Source organism: Diadema setosum, chromosome 2 (genome assembly GCF_964275005.1).
Source record: "Diadema setosum chromosome 2, eeDiaSeto1, whole genome shotgun sequence".
Classification (NCBI taxonomy): domain Eukaryota; kingdom Metazoa; phylum Echinodermata; class Echinoidea; order Diadematoida; family Diadematidae; genus Diadema; species Diadema setosum.
Window position 1 is genome coordinate 28,398,025 of NC_092686.1, and position 24,167 is coordinate 28,422,191.

The 24,167-nt window shown below is 38.9% G+C and overlaps 1 protein-coding gene across 1 annotated transcript in view; it reads left to right on the forward strand.

Annotated features, from left to right (window-relative positions):
• The window catches only part of LOC140246255 (voltage-dependent L-type calcium channel subunit alpha-1D-like), a 91,295-nt gene extending 71,406 nt beyond the window's left edge, over positions 1-19,889 (forward strand). Inside the window, exons 32-41 of the mRNA XM_072325713.1 lie at positions 882-984; positions 1,727-1,828; positions 2,440-2,570; positions 3,339-3,452; positions 3,931-4,334; positions 4,585-4,812; positions 5,597-5,614; positions 7,632-8,049; positions 10,028-10,411; positions 19,494-19,889. Coding sequence (XP_072181814.1) covers positions 882-984; positions 1,727-1,828; positions 2,440-2,570; positions 3,339-3,452; positions 3,931-4,334; positions 4,585-4,812; positions 5,597-5,614; positions 7,632-8,049; positions 10,028-10,411; positions 19,494-19,889 — 2,298 coding nt within the window. The remainder of the gene's footprint in view (positions 1-881; positions 985-1,726; positions 1,829-2,439; positions 2,571-3,338; positions 3,453-3,930; positions 4,335-4,584; positions 4,813-5,596; positions 5,615-7,631; positions 8,050-10,027; positions 10,412-19,493) is intronic.
• The last annotated feature ends 4,278 nt before the right edge of the window (positions 19,890-24,167 follow it).

Genomic DNA, 24,167 nt, shown 5'->3' on the forward strand with positions numbered 1-24,167 from the left:
TCATAAACCCGCAGATGCGCGGTGCGCCTCACCCCAGCAGAAACTAGAGCACGCACTTTAGTGTGCGCATGAAAACTTAAAAAATGCGCAGCTTGAACTCCCAAGTTCATTGACCCTACTTGGCAAAATATAGAAAATCCTTCATAAATTCCCAAAAACTTCACGGATCACTACCAAAAGTATATCGTTTGTTACTTGTGTCATTTTCAACCTTTCCTGCAAGTTTCATTCAAATCCCTCAACTGCTTTTTGAGTTATATTGAACACGGACAAACAAACAAACGAACGAACAAACCAACGGTAAGAAAAACATAACCTCCTCCCTTGGCGGAGGTAATTATTGCATATTCACCCTACATGTGCCTGCTGCACAATAACTCTGCATTATCAGAAATAAACAAGTGCACTGTAAACACCAGAAATACATGCCCCACTTCACCTCTGTGTGTTTCACTTGGGTGCGTAAGATCACATCATTCATTTGAACGTAACAAATCACCATCCATATCATCTACATTGCTTCATAAAGGCATTTTGGTTAGTCATATATTTCACATAGTCCTCTGTCATAGATTATATGTATATTCATGCTTGGCTTGCCATGAGTTAAGTCACCAAATACAGTAAGAGCTGATGCTTAATATTATAGCTTATATCATAGCAAACTGTGCAAATGTCCTTTTAGTTATGAATTGCAGTCCATACAAATATATACTTACAGTTTGTAGTACCTTAATTTCCTGATAGGTGAACTACATTTGTAATGGTTACAGATTGCAGTTTAGTAACATCAGAATGCATATGAAATTATCTTCCTGATAATGCTGTGTCTAAAATTTGTGAGTAAAAGTGATAATCTTTACTCATTCCTTGTGTTGCAGAGGCTGGTTTCAATGAACATGCCCTTAAACAGTGACGGCACTGTCATGTTCAATGCAACGTTGTTTGCACTGATCAGGACGTCACTCAAGATCAAAACAGAAGGTGAGATTACCGCTCCCATTTCATCCAAACTGTTCTCTCTAACCTTTTACAACAATATATTATGTGATGTGATGTCACTGTCTTATTTTTGGTTTATATTGTTGGTTGTTGTTGTTGTTCGTGGTGGTGGTGTTTGAAGTTATAAAAAATTTATGGAGAATATACATGACCAGTCTTACATTCTTTCTTTTTTCTTTTTTTTCTTTTTTAAGTTCAGGAACCTTCTCTTTTTTAAATCAATTCCTTTACCCTTACTGTATTTTTTGACTGATCGGCAATCTCCAGTGGCATGCTCTCTCTGTTAATTACAGATGGCGTAAATCAAACTGTCTATGTATAGGTGTAGATTGATCTTGATATGACGTTATCCTACCAGAGCCTTTAGAATTAAAATGGCAGTTTCTGTAGAGCTGTTGTGTTGTTGTGACACCCGACTGTTAAATGTCACACACATTATGACCATGTTTTGGGATGAGATGGATATTTCTGGCAACATGAAAGAAGTAACCTCGGCGCTATACAGATGAATGCATTGCCAAAAGTTTGGTCCATGTAAACGTATATTATAAAGCTTCATATGTAACTTTTTCACCTAACACGTTATCAGTGCCTCTGTAAACGAGATACAGTGTAGTGACTCACTCCCCAAGATTTTTACAAGTGAACTATATATTGACAGGATTTAATTCTTTTGTAAGCAGTTTTTCTTGCAGACGCTTGTTGGTCATGTTCATTTTGACAGGAAATATCGACAAGTGCAATGAGGAGCTACGAGCTGTCATCAAAAAGATTTGGAAGAGAACAAGCCCGAAGCTTCTCGACCAGGTGGCCCCGCCCGCCGGAGGTAAGTATTAACCCTGTCTCGCTCCTTTCCTGGGGGCCGGCTTCATGGCAGCTAGGGATGAAACTGTCTCTGTCAAGAGGGATTTCTACTTTCTTAAATGCATTATTATATATAATATGTATATATGTATATATGTATGCATATATATATATATATATATATATATATATATATATATTTATTTATTTATTTATTTATATATGTATATTTCTTTTTCTGCTCCTTAATAATTTTTTCAAGAACAATCATGTTGTTTTGTTATGGTAAACAATTGTTGTTGCAACCTGCTACAAAGGACAAAAGTTATTTTGGACATGGATATGTTAGGTGAACACAAGTACAGTTGTATGCATAGCAAACATGATTTAGCAGTGTGAGTAAATTGTGTCACAGTTATTGGGTTTGAAATGTAAGGATTTAGTTTAGAGGTAAAGGGGAAAATTTCAAATTGGAAGAAAACATGGTTTACCTGAACAGTATAATTTCTGCATCGATCAGAATAGTTGTTGAATTTCCTAATGCTGAGTGCATGGCTTCTTTTTTCCCCTCCTAAATCTCCTCCCCCTCCCCCTCCCCCTCCCCCACCTTTGCTACTCCCGTGCCACCTCCAGGGGATGACGATGTGACGGTGGGCAAATTTTATGCAACATTCCTGATCCAGGACTACTTCCGTCGCTTCAAGAAGCGCAAGCACGAAGCCATCAAGTCAGCAGGAGGGCACGACAGCACGTTTGCCCTCCAGGTTAGTCTCCTCCCTGTGCTTAATTCTGCCAATTAAAAGTTTTGCAAAGCTCCAGGGTCTTGCAGATGGACTATGAATATCCCATCTCTGAGAAGAAACTCTTTTCTTATGTGTTACAGTGACTACTTTTCAATTTGTTACTTCTTCAAGCATATGTTTGTGATTTGGAACAATCTCTCAATTTGTGAAGTACTTGTGTGTACTCTTTGCTGACCTATGTTGTTGCACATTACCATCAGTGCAAGTACAGTTTTACTTCAATTTAGGGTGCACCTAAGTTGACAGATTCGACCATATTAAATGCTTCGTATTGGCATTAAAATGACTTACCACAATTAAAAAAAAAGATTGAACACGATAAACTCGCCTCAGAAGATTATGTTTTGCTGTAGCTGATGCTATTTCATACTACCAGTAAAACAGCCTCTGGGAATGTATCATCTGAAATACCTGGCCAAATGTGTAAAATGAGACTGCTTACACTTTCTCTCACTAACACACACACAGACACATGGAATCAAGATTTTCAATCAATATCACTACACCAGTGCGAATAAATGCACCATAAATGAAAGAGAGATTATTTACTATAGGCTACAGTATGTGGCCACCACTATTGAGCGATCAGATGCATATATAATCCAAGAAATGGTTCGTAGGCTAAACAGCGAAATAATTCCAATATTATACACTCTTGGTGCCCTTTTACAATGTTTCACACCCCTGTATTATTTTCACCCAATTCATGTTGTCGTTCTCTTTCTTCAGGCCGGTTTGCGGACCTTACATGAGATTGGGCCTCAGATCAAGCGAGCCATCTCAGGTAACCTGGAAGGCATGGACGACAATGAGCAGTTTGAACCGGACGAGCCGAATCATAGGGTGGGTATATTTCTTCTATTCTTGGTGCCTTTACACCAACATGTGAGACTAGACCAACAAGTCAGACACCAATGCAGTCATTTGTTGGGCCAACAATACCATTCAAACTCAGAGATCATCACACTGTGAGGTCTTCATCTGAATCATCAATCCTCTAGGCTGCTCCAGAATTGATAAATCCCAAGTTTTCAGGATATTTGTATTTTTGAATAAGGGATATATGTTAACACATTGAGGATGGACTGATTTTGCTACAACACGCATTTCCCATAGACACTCTGCCCAAGTATACCCGGGACTTGTCCTTAATGGGTTAAAAAGTGTGTATAGATTCATGTAAAAAAGAACAGTCAATTCTACAGTTTGTTCATACTCAATTTTATTGGTTTATGTGACTTATAGTGTGTCTGTTTAAGATGTACAGAATTAAGTAATTACGTGTTCATTTCTGGGCTGTCTTGCCTATTTTGCATAACAGCGAAGTCACTCATTATTCGGCACCGTCCTCAACATGTACCACAATCGGCGGCAGTCAACGCCCATGGCCAACACCCAATATCAGGGGCGTGACCCCCCACCGGCCTACTACCCCAACAGCCTGGTCATTTCGCCGCCCTCCAACCAGCACCGCAAGCTGTCCCCGGCCAACAGCCTCAACAACTACAACCACAACCCACAAAACAAGTCCCCCTTCAACATGTCGCCGCGGCCCCAGGGCCATGGGGTGTCGCTACGCGGGGGCAGGGGCGGACATTACTCCCCCAACAGCGCAAACTCTCTGCAGGTGTCGTCGCCCCACTCCAGGGGTTTCTCGCCTATGTCCAGCAGGATACCAGGAGGGAGGGGCGTGCCCAACAACCGGGGCCCCGGAAACAGGTACAGGTGAGCTTGCCTTCGAGTAAAGTGCAAGGCGTAATGTTTCACCACATTATTTTTTCCTCATTATTGAAAAGTTTCATCCATTTTTTTATATTTTTTTACAAGGTGTCAGTGTTAAACATCATTTCTTGTTGACTTGGGAATTGTGATGTCATCTTTAACAGATAGGTTCCCTGTCTTCTCATGACATTTTGAATGTATTTCAGTGAGAAACATCTTCAAATTAAACCCCCATCACCTTTCTCTTTTCCAGCAACAGCAAAGAGGGACGCCAGCCGCTCCTCCCCAACGAAGACAATCACCACCACCACCATCGTCATGACGATTCGCCTTACCGCCATGACGATGGGGAAGACGGTGGGGAGGTCGAGGCGGATCAGCCGCCGCCATCGCCGCAGACCAAGGCGGAGGAGGAGGTCGGAGAATACCGACCGGAGCCTTACCAGCAGCCTTACCGCGAGCCCTACAGGGACTACTCAAGGTAGGTGTATGGAAGAGAATCGCTTCCCCGCGTACTTCATTTGATGTGCCTTTCGATTGTGATTTGATTTTGCTTTATGATTTCATTTCACTTTTCAATTTAATTTCTACCTTCAATTACCATAAACATGTGCAGCATTAAAGAGTTTTGATTTCATTTCATTTTTCAATTTCATTTCTGCTTTCAATTACTATAAACATGTGCAGAGTTAATACTATGCTTATGCTATTAGGAGATAAAATGCAAAGTGTTATCCAGCATACATGTAGCTCCAAATTACAACAACATCAATGTATATAACTTCACAGCTTTGTATATTTGCATCAGGCCATATCAATAATGTTTCAGATTTATCAAATTTTAAACAATAAATAAAGTAGGTGTCTGTGATATTACAAAGATTGATATAAAAGCTGAATACAGTTAAAGAAAGTTCTTTTTTTTTTTGCCATAACTGTGCCAACATTTCCTCATGTACATCAATAGGCCAGCATGGAATCCATTTTTAAGTGCATTTCTTACTGTCTTGTGGATAGAATTTGTAGTATAATCTATCACCCACTCTGTCTTATTTCCATAGAAATATATAACATCAAATAACATCATATCACCTTGTCACATATACAACAACAACAAATGTAAAACACATGGAAAAGACTCTGCTAATTGATTTGATGTTCTTATCTTTTAAGGATTATATATCTCTAAATATGTATATGTGGGACTGGCCAATATTCTCCTGTCTAAATATTATTATTTCACAAATGCCTCTCTTGCTGGAAAGGCTGTCCACTGTTTATGAGTACGTATATAATATTTCTTTTCTCTTCGTGTTGTTGAGTCCCTCCCCAAATGAAGAAGGATGAAAAAAAAAAAAAAACAGAAAAGAAAACAACCCCTTGTGCAAAGTGAAACACCAATATACCCAGTGATGCAATGAGATTGTAAACAAGATCAAGTTAAAGTTGTAGATGCCACCTAACATCTTAATACTGTCCCTCTGTCTCTATATGTTCATTTGTTCCGGGGGTGGGCTCTGGTTATAATGATAAACGGGGAAAGTGTCTGCAGAGTGGACCATGCTCCAATGATCTTTTATCAGCACAGATGTACACAGTAGAGATCAAAGGAAAATGAAACACAAATGTATATCTTAATTGAGGGAATGCAGCAATATTATTAGAACACGTGCATTAGCAAAGTTTCAGGAAAATTTGACAATCTATTCTAAAGTTGCAAGGTTGTAAAGTTTTGGTGGAGCCATAGCTGAATGAAAAGACTACAACACTTTGTGACATCACACATGGAAAGAGATTTAAAGAAAATGTTAAAAAAAGAAAAAATATCACTTTTGGAGTCCAATGAAAGAGCACTTGACTTACCTGTATCAGAAAGTAGGGGAGTAATATTACCCTTAACATATATCATTAACAAGTCAAAGGATTGTGTATTTTTCGTGAGAAGGAAATTTGGAAGAATTTGCTTTTTATTTCATGTATATCATTTTCCATACATCACAAACTATAGTGGTCTTTTCATCCGGTGATGGCTCCACCAAAACTTTTAGATTAAAGCCTTTCAAGGAATTGTCCAATTTTTCCTGAATATTTCTGCATTCACTCAATCCACAGGTATATGTGGCTTTCATTCTCCTTTAGCATGTTTAAACTGTGAAATCTGGGACCAAAGTGGGTTGTGACACACAACCGTAAACTTTTTCACTAACCTGTAAATTCTACCATATAATATGAACACTGTGTCTATGATGAAAACATCTAACAAATGAGTGTTGCAACTTCTATGAACCATCTTAAAGACTGTTGTGTGAATGATGTTCTGTGTACTAATTTGATGGAACAGTCATAAAATGTGGGTCATAGACTCAGGTTTGTAATAACCTGTTGTTGGATTCTGTATTCTTATTTCTTTTCTTCAAATTTTACTAACTATATAGGCCCAGAGCTGTCTTTCTGAAAACAGTAGATAGGGAGTTGCTGTGCTTTACTATGAGCAAAGTGATTATCATCTAAAAGCTCTTTGAATAAGCTTGATTGTCTACTTTGCTGTGTATGAATTATGTTTTACTTGTTTATGTCATTTTTTTTTCTCTTCTTGTAGATCAATTGGAGATCAGACAATTACAAATGAATTAGATTCTTGGTCTAGGAAGTTTGTCACTTCTATTGTCAGATACTTCTCTCGATAGCTTTGTAAATTTAGCACCAGTTAAGAAATATTTTAATTTGGCAATCAGCTATTCAGTATACCTCTTGAATGTGATTTTGATATACTTTGTGGAGGCTGGCTATCTAATTGTTCAATTCTTAGACATCAACATGGCAAGAAATGTATTTTGTTGTGTCCTCTACAGAAAGAAAGGTTCAAGGCTTTCATTCTTCAGAGTATACTTTCATTCCAGTGAACCTGTAATGATGAAAGTGTATTGACTTTTTATGTGATATCATTCAGCGTAACATATTCAGTGCTTAGTTTTGCTAAGTTTTGTCTTGAAAAAAAAAACAAAAAACAAGCATCTTGCTAATTTGCTTACATGTATCTAGCATCACACTTTCCATTGTCACTGATGAAGAAGTCTTGGTTATTCTTGTCACTCTTTGATTGAGATTGTTGGTTCTCACGCAATGATAGCATGGTTAGTTTTCATACACTCAAACGCACAGGGGCAGAAGAGGATTTGACCCGTTGAAGACTAGTTCTGAGTATACTTGGATGGGCAGGTGTTTATGGGAAGTGCATGTTAAAGCAAAATCAGCTAGTCCTAAACTGGTTAATGCAATTAATTTGTTTTCTACCCACAGGGAGCCTCCTGCACTAAGAACAGAGTGCTACCAGGAGGAAGATGAAGACAATCTCTCTGAGACGTCCTCCCATCCGCCCACCTCACCCCTCCTCAGCCCCGAGCGCTCCCCGTCCTCGTCCCGCAGCCACACCCCGACCCCGCCCCCAAACCGCCACCCCAACACCGCCACGCCAACACCCACGCGCTCCCCCTCGGCCACCCTCAGCCCCGACTTCTCCACCACGGTTCCGTCGCCGACGGAGACAAGTCTTCCAAAGTTGGGCAGCGAGAGTCTGGGCAGTCTGGGCCACAGTCCCCGCAAGATGGGCTCCCCGACCCGCCGGGCCCTCCTCTCGTCCCGGGTCGGAAAGTCGGACAGTCTGGTACCCGCTGGAGATCGCAAGACAGCAGTGCCTCTCAAACTAGCACAAGCTCAGGTGAGTCTAGTGATAACCTTTATCACATTTAGCTCTTTTTTTTTCTTCTTGAGTGCAGAATCTCATTTTCTCCTTGTCTTTCTGTCTTTTTTCTCTCTATCTCCCTCTCTTTCAAATTTGCCTTTCTCTCGATGAGTTTGAGAATGTTCATTTTCTGATTGTTTCAAGCTTCTTTTTCCTTAATATGCTTTGCACTTAAAGTGCTTGTTCTCCTCCTCGTAACGTCTGGCTCTGGCCAAATCATTGAGTGTCTTAATTCATTGTACCGTTTGACTCACTCGTCGGCAATGTTGTCATTTTTTCAGCGCAGTCTCACAAAAACTTCACGTACCATTTTGAAACGTACTTCAGTTCTGCTCATTTTTCTTTGCTATGCAATTTTATACCTTCTCTTCAATGGCTTCTTTTTCATTCTTTTTTTTATGTGCACCAAAAGTGTAATGAAAAGTAAATGGACTGAATGCTTGTTACTGAAGTTTTACCAAAAAACGAAGCCTTTAAAGTTTCGGCACAAAAAGATGCGCTGTTGTTTGACTTGAGTCATTCCCGAGGCATGTTTTTCTCACGCTGACACCACGTGGTCTGCGATCGATTCTAATGCACCCAAAGCACGGTTGTTTAGTTTTACCCCTTGACACTGAAGATGACTACATGTAGTAGAGACTGAAGAGCATGAGATTTAGTGAATGGGGCAATTTCTCCAATGTGTAGATTCGGTGAATGCTGACAGATTAGTGAAACACTCAGAAGTTTGGGGAAAAGTGGTTAGTCTGATCAAATGGTGTGAATTTTGAAAGCTCTTGATCAATGTCATGTTCTACGCTTTCAATGTAGGAAATATACAACTGTCATTGTGGCATCACAATAGTGTGGTGAAGATTGCAGTCAAGAAAATTTCACAAAAATTGGTATTGCTAGGACATACAAAGAGCACAATTCTTACAGCTTACAAATTCTCAAACAGTTAAAATCTAAAGAGGGTGGCACATGTAATTAACAACATATGTAAAAGAAAGAAATCATATAGTATGGGAAGCTTGTCTGGTTAAATAGAGTTTCACAGTCGTGTGTTTCACTAACCTTTCTGCATTCACTTCATCCACCATACATTTGAGGAGACTACCCCTTTAACAATGCAAACAAATTCCCTGGAACACAAAAAATCGAAGCAGAGTTTGGTCAACAGTTATTCAAAAAGAGGAAAACAAACAAAATGTAGGCTAACCGTTTTGTGAGAGAAATTTAGTATAGAAAACTTTGACTCATTCCCACACAAAAAAGGCAAGATAGATAAGGATTGAAAAAAATAAACACTAAACCTGTGTGGCAGAGTTATAAAAATAAAGAAATATATAAAAAGAGTTAGAACCAAAAAAATGTCAGAATTTAAAAATGAAATTGCATGAGGATTAGTTACTATCAGAATTTTAACAAAACCTTGAATTCAACAAAGCCTTTCATTTAATTTGTTGATGCTCACTGAAATTCAGAGTGAAAGATTGAAATTCATGATTGAGTACAGGATGATTTATAAATGCATCTTTTCAAAGTTTGAATCTTTATCAATAAGTTGGATATTAACATGGCAATAAAGGCAAATTGAAGTTTTCAATGACTACATTGTAATGAGGTAAGTCTTAAAATGAACTTGGAGACATTTAAAGATCAGGCTTAAAGGACATTGTTAAAAAGCCCAAGGTATGGTAATAGCAAACATTGTAAATATATGAGATCAGAAAAATTGATTCTCTCTGTGAGCAGATATGCTTCCTTCCTTTTTCTATGTGTTGACTTGGTTTCCTAGAGGAGTAGAATAGGAGTCACACTCTCTCCCCCCAAATTCTTGTCTCCCAGTAAGTCACTTCACTGTTGCAGTGAATTGTGTGGTAGCCTAACATTGTGTCTCTCTGACTGTGTGGTGTGCTGTGTCTTGCATGTGATAGATTTGCCGTGTTCCTTACGCCCTCCTCTCTCACAGGTCATGGCTGTGGCAGGAATGACGCCCGAGGGCAAGACCCGCAATGCCCGGGAGTCCAGCCCGGGCCAGCGGGCGTGGCTCACGCCCCCGTCCTCCCCCCGGCGGGTGCGCTCCTCCCTCCACACCCCCATCCCCCGCCCTACCACTCAGAGCTCCCATCTCCTCCCCACCACGGGCGGCTCCGGGGCGGCCACGCCCAACAACATCGTTGTCAAGGAGCCCCTGGCCCTGCGCCACTCCACGGGCGAGATCGGCACGTCCCGCGACCCCTCTGCCGCCTTCTTCAAGTCACTCACCAAGTCCAAAGTGGAGCGGCAGTCTGGGGTGGGGCAGAACCCCAGCCCTGAAGAAGTAGCGGGTAGCGCTGAGAGTTTAGTTGCACAGGTAGAGTATTGATCCTAGCCCACTAACAGTCTCACCCATTTTAGTTGCTTTGATAGATCATACTGATCAAATCAACCAGCTCTAATCTCTGTTGACACTTGGTTTAATGTTTGTGAACCTTTTATGCAGTCCAATGGTTGGATATGGGTCTCTTTATTTTTTCAGTAAAATCTGTTTGCATGAGTCTTCATAATTTGCTTTTCCTTTGTTTGTATTTTATCTGATCACACTGTTGCTTTAAAATTCCTGTATTTATTTTTTACATGCAATTCATCGTGTGGGCTTTGAGATGTTTGTGTTGAGCATGCACTTTTTTGGTATCCTTTGCCCCTGGAATCACTCTCAAACTTTGCCGCTTGTCTTTTCATTTCTACTGTCCTTATAGATTCAATAGAAATTTGCTGTTTTTTATTTCTTCATTCAATGAATGTTTGATACTTTTTCATCTCCTCAGCTATCAGGTGAGTACGAATCATGATATTTATCAGGCATTTATAGTGTACCAGCTGTATGGAACATGTAATAGCAATTTGATTCATGTGTTTTGTTTCTTTGGAGTCATTTAATTGTCTTGTTACTGGTGAGGTCATCTAGTGGTAATTAAAGTCACCACTGATATTAATTTTCATCATGTCGGCATAAACCATGTTGTTCATGGCTCCATTTTTTCACCCCTTCTGTTTCTCTACGCAGCCCGCCAAGTCGGCGTCAACGCCCAAAGACTTAAACAAATCCAAACCCGAAAAGAAACAGAAAGGTAGAGGGCGCCCACACCCTTTATTCTCTCTCTCTCATTTTGGCCTTGAAGCATCCCGAATTTTTGAAGAGAGTGTGAATGCAAATGGCTTTAAAAAAAAAGATCAAAGAAACTGTGAATGAGCTAAGAATGCTGTGTGACATATACACTGTGTTGCATTTGAAGCACACTTCTTGCAGTCAGCTTTGCCTAGTAAAAAAAAAAAAAAAAAAGACAGCTGAATTAAATCCAGTCCTATAACTTTATTAGTGAGAAATGTTTGGTAAAATTTTGCCCACTCCCTTTCCCATAAGTTACAAAAAAAAAAATGTAAAAAATTGTAGAGAAATTTATAAAACAATAGTCAAAATGAAAGCCAAATTTCTTTTAGGCAGTGAATATTACCGAACACCAGTTATCACTTTTTTTTCTTTTTTTTTCTTTTCAAGAGAAGACTAAGATGTTAGTAGCACTTTTCACCAAAATCTTTTCTTTCCAGTGACGACCAATCTTCATACAACTGGAAAAACAGAAAGATAGATGATATGATACAAGAGCGAGTTTGACAGCTTTTTGTAAACTTCGCAAAATATTCTAAAACTTCATTTCAGTGACGACGTGATTTACAGTTATCTGTTTTAAACTCTGCTGAACTGATTCACACCAGTAAGCTAAAGTAGAGTTACCCCAGAAAAAAGAAAAAAAGATCTGAAAATGTCTTTAGTCAATTTTTAAACCAAGGACTTTGTATGGCGTAGAACCAGATTTATAATAGATAGAAATGATTTCACAAGATCTACCAGTGACTGTCCATTTGAATAGTTGGTGAACATATTTTCTTTTTAGTTTGGGTCATGAAAAATGAATCCTATCATTGCCATTAACCCGTTGAGGACGAGTCCCGAGAATGCTTGGGCAAGTGCCTACGGGAAGTGCGTGGTATACAACTTGTAGCAGAATCAGTCCATCCTCAACGGGTTAAAAATCTCTTGTTTGTCAGGCATTTATAGATGTTTGGCTCAGGGAAGAGCACTGTACAAAAGGCAAAGCTTACGAGAGGCAAAGCTGAATGTAAGGTTTTTGTTTTTACTTGCATGGAGTTTCACAGAATGTCCACAGGAAGGGGAGTGGTACCCTTCCATGTCGATCTATCCGCATTTCTATTTACTCATCATGGACACAAATGCACACGGCCGTGTAATCATTTCATCATCACATCCCTTGACATTTGTATACCAACCCTGGCACGGGATGGGGTGGGGGTTAGGAGCACACATTGCATTAGCATCTCACAATCGCAGCTGACGTAATCATTAAGTCTGGACCTAAGTGTACTAGGTTCGGCGGACATAGTGAATGTGGGTCCACTGTAATATCGACCAAAGGTTTAATTTACTGCTATATCTTGCCTGAACTTGGATACTGATAGGGTTATTGCTATTGTGTTGCAATGCAAAATGGTGTTTCATTTCATATTGAGGCAAATTACTTGATTTATAAGGTCCTTTTTGCTCTCTCTATCTCTCTCTCTTCATTTTTCTTTGAAACAGCAACAGCAACATTTCATTTCATTTATTTTCATGATTATTGAATGAAAATACAAAGCGATCTGATAAACTTACTGACAGCAAAATGATACAAATAGTCAGTGATGGGGGTAATGCTGGTTTATGAAAAGAAACAAGAAATATGATGGAGTCTACATAAAAGCAAGTTTTTTGGGATTTCAAGTCCTTTTTGATCATTGGTGTCATAAGATCACACAGATCTGCAAAATGGCCTGTGTTCGATTTCTAATGCATAAGCTCATTAAATATGGGTTGACCATCAGGAACAGTGTAGGGCATCAAAACAGTAGGTCACAGGATCTACATCCGTTCGTGTTGGAATTATTTCACATCTACTGTGGATGAGTCCAATACTCTGCAGTGTGTCTGAGCAAAAAGGTCTGAGCATGGGATTAGGCTGTTTTTTGTTTTTTTTCTAAATCTGTCATGATTGTATCATGCAGCTGTCACAGGCAGCAAGAATTATTCTCAGGGTTGATTCAAGGTCATGATGGTGATGACTTTAACCCGTTGAGGACGAGTCCCGAGTATACTCGGGCAGGTGTCTATGGGAAATGCGTGTTGTAGCAAAATCAAACCGTCCTCAACGGGTTAAGGACCATTTAAAGGGATAGTACAGTATTGGTAGAAATGAGAATTGGGCTTTTTAGTTTTTGCAAGATACCAAGAAAACACTTATGAAATAGTACACAGCATACCATTTTAAGAAGAATTCAAAGTTTATTTGATGAAAATCGGGTTTGGAATAACTGAAACATCCAAAAACAAAGCGATCATAATAAAGTGTGGGTCCCACACTTTATTAGAATTGCTCTATTTTGGATATCTCAGCCATTTCAAAACCAATTTTCATCAAATGAATGTTGAATTCCTCATGGAACCACATGCTCTGTCATATTTCATGAGAGGTTTCTCATTATCTCACCCAAAAATGTTAGAAACCTCAAATTAGGTCTCAGCCAAAACTATACGATTCCTTTAAGCTGTGTAGCTCAGGAATAACGATTGTCCCCATTAATTACCTGTGATAGAGTGCATAGTCAGTCGTATGCCAAAAGGCCCTTGACACTGTACAAATCCTATGTGTTAAGGCCCTTTTGGCATAAGGCCGACAATATGTTGGTCGCTACAATTGTCATTGATGCTACCATCTCACCCGACTGATCTGTAAAAGCCTTGAACCGTGCTGTTATTCCTCAGACCACATTTGTAAAATACACTTGACTGGAAATCTGACTAAAATTCTCTTAAACTGCTAAATTGCTTTTTTTTTTTAAGGGGGATATTTGTTTACATGCTTGAACATGTGCAAGAAGATTAAGACAATTCAGAATGGCATAAGTTCTAAAAGGCATCAGTTTTATTATTAGCTTTAAATTTGGATTATGTAATTACACTTTTTCATTGTAGTCTCTCATAAATCGTGTTCAATTGGTAGGAGATACATTTTATGATATAAAATGATATCTTGAGATTAACAGCTAATCATCACAGGCAAGTTTTAAGAAGCATTTATCTTTATTTCATCAGTATTTTGAGAGCAATACGAGCCAAATCTTACTCCCTTTTGTTTTCATAGGTGTGCAAGAAAAAAGTTGTATTCTGTCAAACTTCTTGCTTCAGTGTAGTACGAATTAGTAATCGGCCGAGTAGACTTTTGGCTACCTAGGATAAATGTTTATGTCAGATTTTATGATTATTTTCTGAAATTTTATTGTCCAAAATTTATCAAGAAGAGATCAGGCACCTGGTTTGAGCAATTTGAGCTGTTTATAGGTAATAGTTTGTCAGAGTCTAAATACTTACACTGTTTATTCAATTAATGAAGCCGTATGCATTGATGGCATTTCATCAAATCATTGCGGTTATGAATTACAGTGCAACTAATTTGATCAGATTCTGAACAACAAGCTAAAAGATATCAATGAAGTATAACTCTTGATATTTCTTGGGACAATTACAATACATTTTGAAAAGCATAATCAAAATCATGGCATGCCTCAAGTGCAGCATCTGAAATTTTGTTTCTTCATTTGAAATTAGTAATAGAAGTGATAATTCCAATTATCCTCCCTTTCTTCAAATCAACTAACTTCACATATATGGCAACAAGATGAATCAAATAATTTCCATTCCTTTAACCACACAGGGATCAAGGGGACTGTTGAATAACAAACCTAGTCTTTCCACCCAAGAAGACATTAAGAGCACACATTTTCATACAGCAAGCGCAGTTTGTAAAGCATTCACCGACCATGTGTACTGTACATGTACCTGCATCTTGTAAAATTGTTTATTTCTTTTATCCACAGTTTGTTTAGACATAATGACTGCACCAAACCACCGTAATTACCATTAATTATCATTTTGTGCATGTAGTTCACTATATATTCCTCATATGTAATCATATATTCTTTCATTATTCTTATATGTATATAATCCATCAACCAATATACACATTTGCTGAGCTTGTTATGCAGAGTTGAATTGTTAGTTCAAATTAGTGGATGTGATTTTGCTGACGTGGATAAAGAGAAAAAGAATTGCGCAAACCTGGCATAGCATGGTAATGGTTCACAGAATTTTGCATTCAATCACTGGAACCCTCCAGACACCCCCTCCCCATGTTTTCTTCCACACCCCTACCACCTCCACATTATCATAACCTCCCATTGAATCCCTTAGAATTTCATCCATGCCTAGAGAGTTTTATCACAGAACAAATGAGTCCATTGACGTGCTGTGAGATATGGGGAGTATTCAGCAGATTTTGTGTGTGTGTTTTTTTTTTATGCCTCAGCCACGAAGTGGTGCCGGAGGCATTATGTTTTCGGGTTGTCCGTCCGTCCGTACGTCCGTCCGCTTTCGTTTACGCGATAACTTGAGTAATATTTACTGGAATTTTACCAAACTTGGTCCAAGTATGAAGTATGATGGGGCAATTATTTGATTAGATTTTGGGTGAAATCGGCCAAAGGTCAAAGGTCAAAGGTCAAAGGTCAAGGTCAAATCACGAAATTGTAACCGTTTACGCGATAACTCAAGACTGGATGGAGCAAATTTCACCAAACTTTGTTGGAGGATTATGTATGATGGGACAATTACTTGATTGGTTTTTCAGTGAAATCGGACAGAGGTCAAAGGTCAAAGATCAAGGTCAAATCCTAAAATTTATCTGTTTACGTGATAACTCAAAACTGGATGAAGCAGCTTTCACCAAACTTGGTCCAAGGATGATGTATGATGGGACAATTAGTTGAGTAGATTTTAGTGACATTGGCAAGAGGTCAAAGGTCAAAAGTTCAAGGTCAAATGCTACAAATGTTGCAATTTCCCCCATATCTATGCAATGCCCAAAGGTATTTTCTTGAAACTTGGTGTGGAAATGTACTACTGCGTAAAGATTCTCCAGAGAGAGTTTCATGTCATAAGGTCAAAGGTCAAAAGGTCAAAGGTTAGGTGAAAATGTTGCAATATTACTTTTCTTGCAAATGGTTCAATGTATCTGCGTGGAACTTGGTACATATGCATGTACTGTCTGGCAGGGATTATCTAGGGAATTTAGGGGTCATGGGTCAATAGTCAGGGGTCAAAGGTCAAGGTCAACTCCTCAAAATTTTACTATTTCCTTCATATACTAGTATATGCAATGCTTGCATTATTAGTTTCAAAACTTAATATATGCATTACCTAATGGAGATTCTCAGGGAAATTTCCAGCCAGAAGGTCAAAGGTCAAAGGTTAAGGGTCAAAGGCCAGGTTTCAATGCCCCCCCCCCAAAAAAAAAAAAAAAAAAAAAATCTATTTTGTACCGTCATCACACTCTTTCTTCGTACCTTGGAACTTACTCAATGCATAAACTTCCCCAAAATTCCCCAAATATGTGTACCTGCACTCTTAGAAAATTATAGCAAACCCAGTTCAAGACATTTCTGACGAACCTGTCATTTCAATATTTTGCCATTTATGTGAAACTGTCATGGATCACACATTGTGAAGATATTGTACTATACGCCTTTTGGGAGAATCATGCATTACGGCGGAGGCATCAGTCGCCATAGCGACATTTCTAGTTTCTTTCAAGGGCTCTACAATTTGCTGTGAGTGGAAATTATTTATTTTGCATGGAACTGTTTCAGACAGTTACTCCCTAAAAAAATGTTTACTACATAATGTATAAATGCAATGTAATATACAAATACAATATAAAGCTAAAACCATATTGATGTGACAAATGTCTTGTAAACATTTTGAGTATTTTCTAGAAAAATTGCACCCGACTTATCCTCCCGCCCATATTACCATCACAGATACAGCTGCCCTTTTATTTGTTCGTCTTGAAGTTACACATTTGCAACCTGACCATGTTTATTGAAATATAGTCTGCTAAATCTGCCTTCACCCTTTACAAGCTGAGAGAGATTTCTTTTTGTTTGTATATGAACTTCACATCCCCTCTGAAAAAAAAAGAGCCCCCAATACCCAAACATGCCTTTCACAACTACAGGATATCAATAAGAACTGAAGATGATTACTATTCAGTGTCATGTCCTTCATTCAGAAACATTTCAAATTCTTCCGACTTACAGTGCAGCTGCAGGTTCAGAATTACCCTGGACAATCAAGTAATCTTTGTCTGTGTCTTTCATATTTTTTTCCCCACAGTCTTCTGGCATTATTCACATATTGTTAGATATGTAGGTCTCTTTATATTTTGATCTACGGCAAGCATTGGAATAAAATGATTTTGACTGTGGATGTTTGTGATAATTAGAATAAAAGTGCGACATCTCTATTTCACGTTCCATAACAGTCCGCATTGTCAACCAAAGTGAGTCCAGTTTGGTTAGAGACTGACTCTACATGTTAGGAAGATGACAATAACTAAACTTTTAGTCCTAGCTGACACTTGCTAACAGTGATAGGACTTCATTCAAGATACCAAAACCCTGGGTTTAGGATAAAAGTGTACAAGGATTTTGTTTCGTATTGTATTAACAGGGTGAAGCTACACCTAACCCCCTCCACCTGCCCCGCCATGTAATTGTAATGTTATCACTCATTGCTAGCATTCCACAGGTAAAGTAAAAGCTTCTCTTCCATTTCAGCCCTATTGGTTTTAAACCACTGTATACTTTGGTAGCAAAATTATCAAAAACCTTCCCATTTTTAAACCCATGTTACTCATTAACTCATCCTTACATAAATTTGCAAGCAACAAAGGTTAGACTATCTGCCCGTCTTTATGAGGACGATATATCGATACCCACATAACAGTTATTACTCCAAGATATTGGGTTTAGTGATGTGTTCACATGCTTGCAACCCACCACTTTGATTACATTCCATCAAAATTTATCTGTTCACCGCCCACTTCTCCTCCCATATCCCCTACCCCTCCTTTTCTCCCTACCCTACCCTACAACAAATCAGAGACCTGCAAGCTTGCTGTTAAAACGCTTACATTAAGTGGCAAAGCTCATGTATATATTAATCACAAAATCACCAAACATATATTTGCATTGTCATGAGCAATTTTATGTAGAATTTATTTTCCTTTTTTTTTCATTTTTGCAGTGTTTGGCAGTCTGTACACAGATTAGTATTTGTGTGGCTTGCCGCTCCTAGGGACGGTTATACTTTTATTCATTCATCCAGACAGTACTGGGAAAACATAACTGAAATGAAAGCGTGTGATGTGATTTGTCTTGATGATTTTCAATGATTTTTCCTATTTCCATTCGGAGATACAATTCTTATCCAAGGGGTTGCCTCGTGGGACCAGTGCCAACTTAAGGTGTAGCTCAATAAAGAGTTTTGAATGTGTCACAGCTCAAGTGGATATGATAGGAGAGCTACTTTATTTGATATAAATGTAATTTCATTTATTAGGGTTTGGGGTTAAAGTATATCCATATGATTTCATCCTCGTATGTCAGTCTGCAGCTTCTGGTAAAACCAGCCACAAAGTAAACCTTGCCTGTCCAACACCTTCTTTGTTTTTCTACTACCAAAAGTGGCGTAGACACATTTTTTATATGTAAATACAAGTATAGGAACCAATGCATTTAAGACTAATGCCTTGATACTAGATAATTTGAAATGAAAGTTAGCATGTGGCTGAAGTGAATCAGTTTTCAGCACTCTTGGATGTTGCCATGGTTATTGCTTGTTTTCTGTTTTGGAATGACAATAGAAATCTCATGTAGATAATAAAGGGCTTTATGAACATCCCCAATGATGTGCTAATTTTCAGTACCTGATTGTAATACTTTATTCAGCATCAAGTGCCTCCTGCCATGGAGTGAGTACGGAAGGTTAATGAAGGTAAATTCTAAAAATTTGCCTAAAAAAAAAAAAGAGCAGACCACAAAGGGGTCTTTTGGAGCAAGGGATAATTTGTGGAGTCAGTCACTTCTTTTCAACTTTTTGAAGCTTTTTCCTTCCCCAACTCTCTGTCAAAAAGCTTGTCATTCTTTTTTTTACTATGTCGTCCAAAGGAATTTGTCCTTTATTCCATGAAAATTAGTAACTGAATGCAATCCTAGGTTTGGGATGAGACAAGTTTTGCACAGTGAACTGGAATTCATGCAGAAGACAGTTGCGAATTTCAGAGCCCAATCATTGCTTTGTGCCGTCCAACATGTGTTTAACTATTATCATACTGTCGGGAGTCAATGTAACATGGGACGTTACCACAGCTCCCATCATAAATCTTGACTAATTGGTATCCTCTTTGTTTTTTTTTCCTCCTGCTCATCCTCCTGTGATGGTGTAGCTACTGGCAGGGGAAGGCATCTCACCCATTCATGATCGAGATCTCATCAGCATGGCTGGGAGGGAGCTGGCCGAGGCCTGCGACATGACTCAGGCTGAGCTGGACTCTGCCGCCCACCGCCTCCTCTTCGCCAAGGACAACCCCGCCTCGGTGCCCGTCGTCAAGACGACCAGCACCTCCGTGGACACGCAGCTGCCGTACTTTGACCACCTGGGCGGGTACGAGCTGAGGGACTACACGCGGCGGTCGGGGCGGGAGGGAGATGGGGAGGGCGGGGACAGGGGCGGGGGCAGTGGCGGAGGCCGGGGAGGAAGAGAAGGGGGAAGGGACAGTGATACAGAATCTGGAACGTTGGAGGCTGATGAGGAAGGGGTGCTGTATGTCACCACTTTATAGCAGTGACTTCCCACCCCTACTGCACTCCTGCCCCTCTCATCCTCCCCCATCCCCCCCCCCACCCCATGTCTTGGGCCCACTTAAACTCTCTGTTATGTATCTCCCACACCATGTACCTGTACATACTCTCGCACATTCAAACATGCTTGAAACGTGTTTGCAGTGTGATCTCTGCGCAGAGTCCAGTTCGTTTCCTTTTGGCGAGACGACATAGAAAGGTCAATCTGATCCCGGCGGCAGCTGTCACCCTCAAAATTAGAGATGATGGAGATACGACCAAGTGCTCCTTATTGCTGAAGCGGGCTTGGATCATCCACTGCAGGGAATAATTTGCACTGAGCGAATGCCATTTGTCAAGTGTCACAGCACCGAAGGGGGATAGTCCAAGATTTTTAAGATTGTATGATCAGGATTTGTTGGATACCGTGGTGATGAAGGATCAGCTACTCATTTCATGGGATTTGCTGAAGTGTCTTTGTGCTTCGTGTGACTCCACTCAGCTTTTCCCTAGAATCAACAAGAGGAGAGTAGCATTTTGTTTGATTGATTAATTTTGTGTGATTTGCAGGAGAGAAAAACTGTCTGCACCTGCTCTGTACCAAATAAAGGAAACGACCGTCATGGACACCTCCAAGAGAGAGAAAAAAAAAAGAGTCTGAATGAATCGAGTATAAGTTTTTATGTGCAACATTGCTCACTTGTAGCTTTGGTAGTGCACTGTATTTTAGGACCTCATACGTTGCTTCGTGCCCTATTGCTTGTTTTTTAGGAATATTCAAACTGTTTGTGGCATACCAACGCATGCCACAATATAAAGTATTTTGCAAAATTTCTGTGCAAGAATTGGAGAAAATAGCAAACATGGAGTACATTTCTTGGTGTCTGGTCGTCACGAATTTCATGCAGTAACAGAGTTGTACATACACATATATTCTTGTGTATTTTGTGTCCGCTTTGTCGGAAAAAAAAAAATCATGTTTGAAGCATGCCTGGTGCACTGTACTACTTATATGTGATTTTATATCATCACCATTATGTATATAAAGTGATTATAAATTTTGACGGAAATGGATATAGATGTTTCTTTTTTTAATGATGAGATTGTATATAAAAGGTATATACAGTCATTTCACAAATGTCTAAGAGTACTAAAATATGCTTTTTTTATGACAAAAGAAGAGATGCTTTTCTTTTTGTTCAGAGTTACAGAGAATGTGTTGTCTGCACTATGGGGGAAAAATCACAGGATATATGATTTTTAGTATATACTCTGTATTAAAATGGGGCATTACATTATCAGGGAACAATGCTTTGTGGAGGACAAAACCCCGTAAGTGTTCATCCTTTTCTGACGTGGGCAGATCTCTGTCATAATAAAGCCACAAAAATTACCGCTTGCTAACTGCATTGATTTCTCTATCTCTCAACACTCTTTTTCTCTCCCCCACTGTAATTAGTTTCTGACGCATATGCATTGAACAAGCAAATTTCCTGCGACATTGTCATTGCCGCTTTGTTTTGATCTTAGAGAAAATAAAAACAACAAAATTCATTCGTTCATGGATCTGAACACATACTGAAAACATTTTGGCTCTGTATACTTGGTGTACATGCCCCTGTTGGCATTGTAAGCGGAATGACTGGATTAGTGTATGCAGCATCACTGTAACACTGACATTGCCATAGATTTCATGTTGTTAATATTCAAAGGTTATTTGAACAGAAATATCACATTTAACCACTTGTGTGCCATGGACTTTGAATAGTGTGTACAATACTTTGAGGTTTTCTCTGTCACTCAGTACTCAGACCACCTAAAGGAGTAATCTGTCTGTAGGAGACAAGATACATGCAGTGCTGTCTGTGCTTGGACGTCCTAGGCATTACTTTACTCATATACCCATTCAGTTATCTCATAGATCAACTAAGTAGACGGGCAATCATGAAAATGGAATAGTTTTGAAGAGGCGTCAACAATTTCAGACTTGATCTTCAGTGCCTGTAGTCACAGAGTCAGCTAGGATGTACCCATGAAGCAGCTTCTGAAAATAACTGTGCATTTCTGGTCTTTTTTTTTTATATTTTCTCTGAGGAAGATATCAGTGTTGAAGATATCAGTGTTGCATTGAAACGATAATGGCATGAGCATACAAAATTCATTCAATCTGGTTTGAAAGTTTGAAAAGTGTGACCATACTACAGAAGTGCCATATGCCTTTGACAATTTAAGCATGCACAGATGCAGTAATAGCATGTCGATTCCATGAGAATATTTTCAGTTCTCACTGTGACATCGTATACCTTTGTCCTTTTCCCGTGAATGCCAAACATGAATACACATATGATCAGAATTTACAGGGTTTGCAGTACAACATCACTTTTGACAGGTTGATGGCAAAAGAACTGATGCCATTGCAGAGATGTTTGTCGTAGGAAATAAACATTGATGAGCAAATATTTAGGCATTTGTTATTAGTAATTGGTGAATATGCGGCCTGCGTATTTAATTTTGTACAATGGTTAAGTGGTTTCCTTTACATACAAGCCCCCCCCCCCCCTAACAAATACAGAAAAAAACCTCTTTCATGGCTGCTGTTCTAGAGGCCCTCAAGGGTACAGGGGGCTGGGGATGAGGGGAGGGTTCAAGGGATTTGTAAAATCTGGTGCTGATGTCACTGAAAACAAAGTGTGCTACATTATTTCCCAACTGTTGGCAGCAAGCCTAGGTATTACCAGTCTCTTGTAAACATACCTACATGTAGGAACATAACAAAAGGAAAAATGTCTTTCTTGGACAAATGGCCTTTTTCTCCCTTTCAGGTTGCCAAACTCGACAGTTTCTAACTGATAGGTGCTCTCGAATAATATGCTTATTTGCTGAACTCTTCACACTAACGTTGTTGTGCAGGAACATGCATCTCTTTCTACTGTACTGTGGCCAAGTCATTTCGATCCAATATTTTCTGTTGACAAATTTGCATACTGGCTTATGCAAGGGTGCCTAAACAATCATGAACGGTTATGGATATTTCACAGTGACAATGAAAATCATTGCTACGATATTTTTATTATATTCTTATACATATTTATTGGGTTACGAGTCATTATATGCTTTTCATAAAAGCTGGAATGAGAAGGGACAGTGCTGTTTGTATGCAGAGGTTGTAGAATAAGAGAGTTTAGCAACACAGGTTACAAGAAGTGAGAACCAACATACTCTGTATCTTAATACCTTCGTGATCTAAACTGCCTATAAGCTTTGGCAAAATGAATCATCTATATATAAAAAAAAAATAAACCTAAAACAAACCAACAAAAAATAGTAATAGATTCTTTTTTAAATGTGAATTCTTTTGATAATTATGTAGTCTGATGTAAATCATGTATTGATTGATGGCCTTATATTTCTTCATCATATGCGCAATTCTTAACTCTGTAAATTTCTTGAAATACTTCTTTTTCCCCTTCATTTTGTGTTTGGTTAATTACAGCTGTAAGACAAGATTCACAGCTGTGTATTGGTGTTGACAAATGCATAATTTAGCTGTCAAGAGGTAGTCTTGCAAATTGCTTTTATATTGTTGAATCTTTCCACTTTATTTTCAGTCCATGTGTGCAAAGTTTTGTGTGTGATCTTACCGGCAATTTAAGCTCTTTCAATAGAATGATAGATTTACACCCCAGTGTCTGTATCTGTACCAACTAATTAATTACAAATGTATCAATTGTATAGCTGTAGTAGTCTCTCTGTTTTATTATTTGTTTTTCTTTTTTTTTCTCTCTTTTTTTTTTTGGGGGGGGGGATATAGTGCACTTGTATTTCTTCATAGTTGCATTTAGAATTCTACTGCAGGTACATGTAGTTGTGTTTAAGGATGAAAAATGTAATAATTAAACCAGCGTTTGCCTATTATGTTTGCGAGGTTTGCTGCAGACACAGACAGAATGATATAAGAAAAGATAAAATAAGCAGACATATATGCCTACATACGACAACAAAAAATAAACACAAAATATTATCTGGAGACTACATATACACTGTTCATTGTATGCAAAGTTCATATTAAAGTGAAATTCTTTCTGTGGTAAAAAGGCTTTGTTTGCAACATTCGAATGAGGTCTGTGCTTTGTTTGGACTGGAGTTCTCAAAGTAAGACTTAACGTAATGATGTGTTTGGTTTTGTATTAATGAGCAGCAGGTCTTCCCAAACTGAATCTATGAAAATAAAAACCAAGGCTTTTAAGGATTGTATTTCTTAACATGGACCAGTGGGCACC